Below are 3,673 nucleotides of genomic sequence, written 5' to 3'. Positions count from 1 at the left end.
CTGGTTTCCGACCAGAAACCAGAGAGCACCTGCTCTCTGGTTTCCAGCGGGAAACCAGAGAGTAGTAGAGCTGCTTGTGGAAAAATGTACTGCCACAAATCGGAGAACCAAATTCGAAGATTAGAGAACAGTGCATAATAGGTGTTGGTGAAGTCGCGAAAATTTTCTAGCCACAAGATGAGAGAACAAAGAATGGAAAATGACTTCCCCAAAAAAGAGGAAGCCATTTTTCGAAAAAGAGGCCTCATTTTTCATTGACTATGTGGCATTTTTCTTTGACTTCCATTTTCCTTGCACAGCCAAACACCAAAAACTCGGACTATTTTCCGGGCTTCCAAACACACCCTAAACTTAATAAGGTATTTATAAATATATCATAATATCAGTTAAGATTATATATGTATAGCCTCATATTGTTGAAATCTTATTAGGTATGGAGTAGTTTTCAATTTCAAGGCAAATTATCCCATTTATTAAAGACTTTCAAAAAAAAATCCCATTTATTAAAGATTACAATCCAGCCAGACAATGAATCACCAGAAATCTTAAGTAGACTTAAAAATTTGCTGAAATCTTTAAGATTTTCAACTAAATAGTGATGTAATAAAAGTGTTGAAAGAAGGGTCCACCGAAAATTTAATAATATTATTATTATTTATGTAATCTAACGTTGTTTCTAAAAATAAAAATAAATAAAAAATAAAAAAACATTGGCCTCCTTAAGTAGACTCATGGTTCAAAGTCATATCGAAAGTTGTTGGCAACACTCACTTGTCGGCCGGCTGCTCTGCTCTTCTATTTACACCTCACTCTCTCCGCGCTTCCTTCTTTCTCTCTCCTCCTTCTTCGCGGAAGTGAGCAAGTGCTTCTGGATTTATTAGGGTTCATTCAAGATTCCTCCACCACACTCCATCTTTCTCCTTCAACTCTATATTTGGTAAACAAGTGTTTGTATGATCCCTTAGAGTCTCCCTCCGCCTCTCAAGACTGTCTGTGTCCATGTATGTATATAAATATATAATGAATGTATCATCTCATTTCCGTATTCTCACACCAACACACAATTATCTTTCGATTTTTTCTTCGTCTTGTTGTTGTTATAGACATGATGTTTATCCATGATTCCTGAATGGTGTTTGCATAAACGAACGAGGATTGTTTTCTTGTTTCTTGTTGGGTTGGGTTGAATTGTTGAAGTGAAGGAGGATATGGGGTTTCCATGGAAGAAGGTGAAGAGCAGCAGCAGAATTTCCCAAATGGTGAAGGATCAATTTCACCACCGGAAGAACGCCGCCTCGCCTCTCGTCGTCGAGACCGGCTTTCCCACTTCCCTCGTTGATCTCATCGTCAATCATCGCGACCGCTTCAAGAAGCCATCCCCCTCTCCCCGCTTCAAGAAGAAGCCGCCGCCGCCACCGCCGCCGTTTGATCCGCCGCAGTCGCCGTTGCCCCCTCCGGCGCCATCCCCCACGCCTCTGCCGCCCACCTCGCCAGTGCCCTCACCACCCAGAACCCCAATCGCCACAACGGATGCCCACGAAATTGATGATAGCGGGGAAGGTCAAGAGGGTGCCTATTCGAATAAGGCGTTGGTGGCCCTTCTGAAGATCTTCCTGCTCGTAGTTCTCGCTCTGGGGGCTAAGAAGTTCGCGGTTGGGATCACCTTCTCGGCATTCTTCTTGTTCTTTGTAGATTACTTGGCAAGAAATGTGTTCAGATACGAGCACTTAGTGCCATGTCCAGAAGTGCGGGAGAACTTGAGGCTTATCATCAGTAGAGTTGTTAGATTAGAGGAAGAACCTCTGCAAAAGGAAGGGTCTTTAGAACTGCCACCAGAAAGCTCACAATTTGAAGAAATCCAGATTGTGGCACCCATTGACAAGGTTCCATCTTATTGTGGCAAAAGTTTCAGACCCGAAGGGATAAAATCAATGGCGGAGCTAATCGAGGAAGATGAGGACATATATGAAGTTCCTGAATCCAAGAATGTAAAGTCTCGCAGGGCTAAAATGAAGTCAAGAATGAAGAAACTTTTCCCAAAAAGGATTGGGAAGACAGGAAAAGACCCGAAACTCGAAATAAATCCAACTCGAGAGGAAAACGAGTACCCTGAATGTCCCGAAAGAGGATTGGAACCTCCCACCATGGCTATGAACATTACACCTGATGTGAAAGATAGCAATTCTCTGGAGAAATCAGATTTTGTAGAAAGAGAGACGAATTACGGTTACTTGTTTCTTATTCTGGTTGCCCTTGTTGGACTAGTTACTGGAGGTCGAATTTATGCACTTCTTCTTACCTTGATGTGGTGCTTCTTATCAAAGGTGGGAGGAGCTATAAGGAGAAGTGTAAAGGTTTCTTAATCAGTTTGGAATATATCTCCTTCACTATGCAATCAATTCCAATCTGTTAGAACAAATTTGTGGAGTCTATGCATATTTGAGCTTGTTCATAGAAGCAGCTGCAATTTGGCACTTTTTGCCATATTGTTGTCTGCTTATTATGAAACTCAGATTGTGTTTAGGCCCTTGAGGGAATATTCAACCTTTGGTTGCTTACTCAACTACGATTATTGTACCATGACCTGTAAATTTACTGATACAAGATTACGATGCTAACATTTATTCCCGAATCAAAATGTTTATTGCCCAGAAAAAATGCTTGACTCTGTTCTTTATTACCTTCTTTATTTATCCCTGTATTTGAGACGAACAAGAAATTGAGGCATGACCCATACTACACTCTCCTAGTATTGTTAAATCATCTGATTTCTTGCTTCATCTGCGTTATTAACTGAGAAGTCAAAGATCATTAACCTTTGAGAAGCAAAATTCTGCAACTGTCTACTTTCTAAACGTTTGAAAAGCGTTTGTATTTGGATGAGCATGAGCTGTATCCATGTGGGGTAGCAGCAAATTAAGGGTGGTTGGTAAATGACTGTTAGCTGATTGGATTAGTGGGTTTGATTAGTTGATAGCATTAGCTATTGTTGAAAGATGTTTGGTAAATTAGTTGTTAGTTGATAGCTGATCTCATGCAAAATGATTTTCTCAAAAAGTTAATTGAAAAAACTACTTTTTAAAATTTTATTATTTTGAAGCAATAAACGGTTACAAAAAAACTAATTAATCAAGCACTTATATTAATTGTTTAAAAAGCCAAACAATTAATAGTGATCAAATAAGTCAAAATAAACTAATAAGCTAACTATGTTACCAAATAGGCCTAAACCTTTTGAATGTGCCGATCTAAAAAAATCATTTTCTCAAGGTAAATTATGGGTTGCACAAAGGGATTTCTTCCCTCCAACTTTCCTTTTTGGCTGAAAAAGAAGTTTAGAATATTATTCCATTCAAATTCTTGTTGAATCCTTAAAGAACATTCCTAACCATATCTCTTCCTCTTCTTCGTATGATTGTGCCTTTCTCTCTCTCTCGATAAATCTGCCTGGGAAATCTCAATATGGCTGCATAGGATTTCACTCTAGATTTGTCTTTCAGGTGAAAACTGTAATTTCTTTTGTGGAAGCCGGTGATGCTTCTTATAAGGAATACAACTGCAAGGGTGTATTTGGTTCGCACATAGGAATCGGAATCAAAATGGGTATCAAATACTTGGTAATGGTAATAGGTTTTGGTGAAAGTATTTCACAGGTAGTAGGGTGGAATGGGAA

At 39.3% G+C, this 3,673-nt stretch overlaps 1 protein-coding gene across 1 annotated transcript; it reads left to right on the top strand.

Annotated features, from left to right (window-relative positions):
• Positions 1–1,208: 1,208 nt before the first annotated feature.
• Positions 1,209–2,363, top strand: LOC109174047. Its single transcript, XM_019323340.1, has one exon. It carries the CDS (start codon positions 1,209–1,211, stop codon positions 2,361–2,363), a length of 1,155 nt encoding a protein of 384 aa, XP_019178885.1.
• Positions 2,364–3,673: the final 1,310 nt, after the last annotated feature.

The sequence above is a fragment of the Ipomoea nil genome, unplaced genomic scaffold, assembly GCF_001879475.1.
Source record: "Ipomoea nil cultivar Tokyo-kokei standard unplaced genomic scaffold, Asagao_1.1 scaffold0519, whole genome shotgun sequence".
Classification (NCBI taxonomy): Eukaryota; Viridiplantae; Streptophyta; class Magnoliopsida; order Solanales; family Convolvulaceae; genus Ipomoea; species Ipomoea nil.
This window is presented reverse-complemented; position numbering and strand designations above follow the sequence as displayed.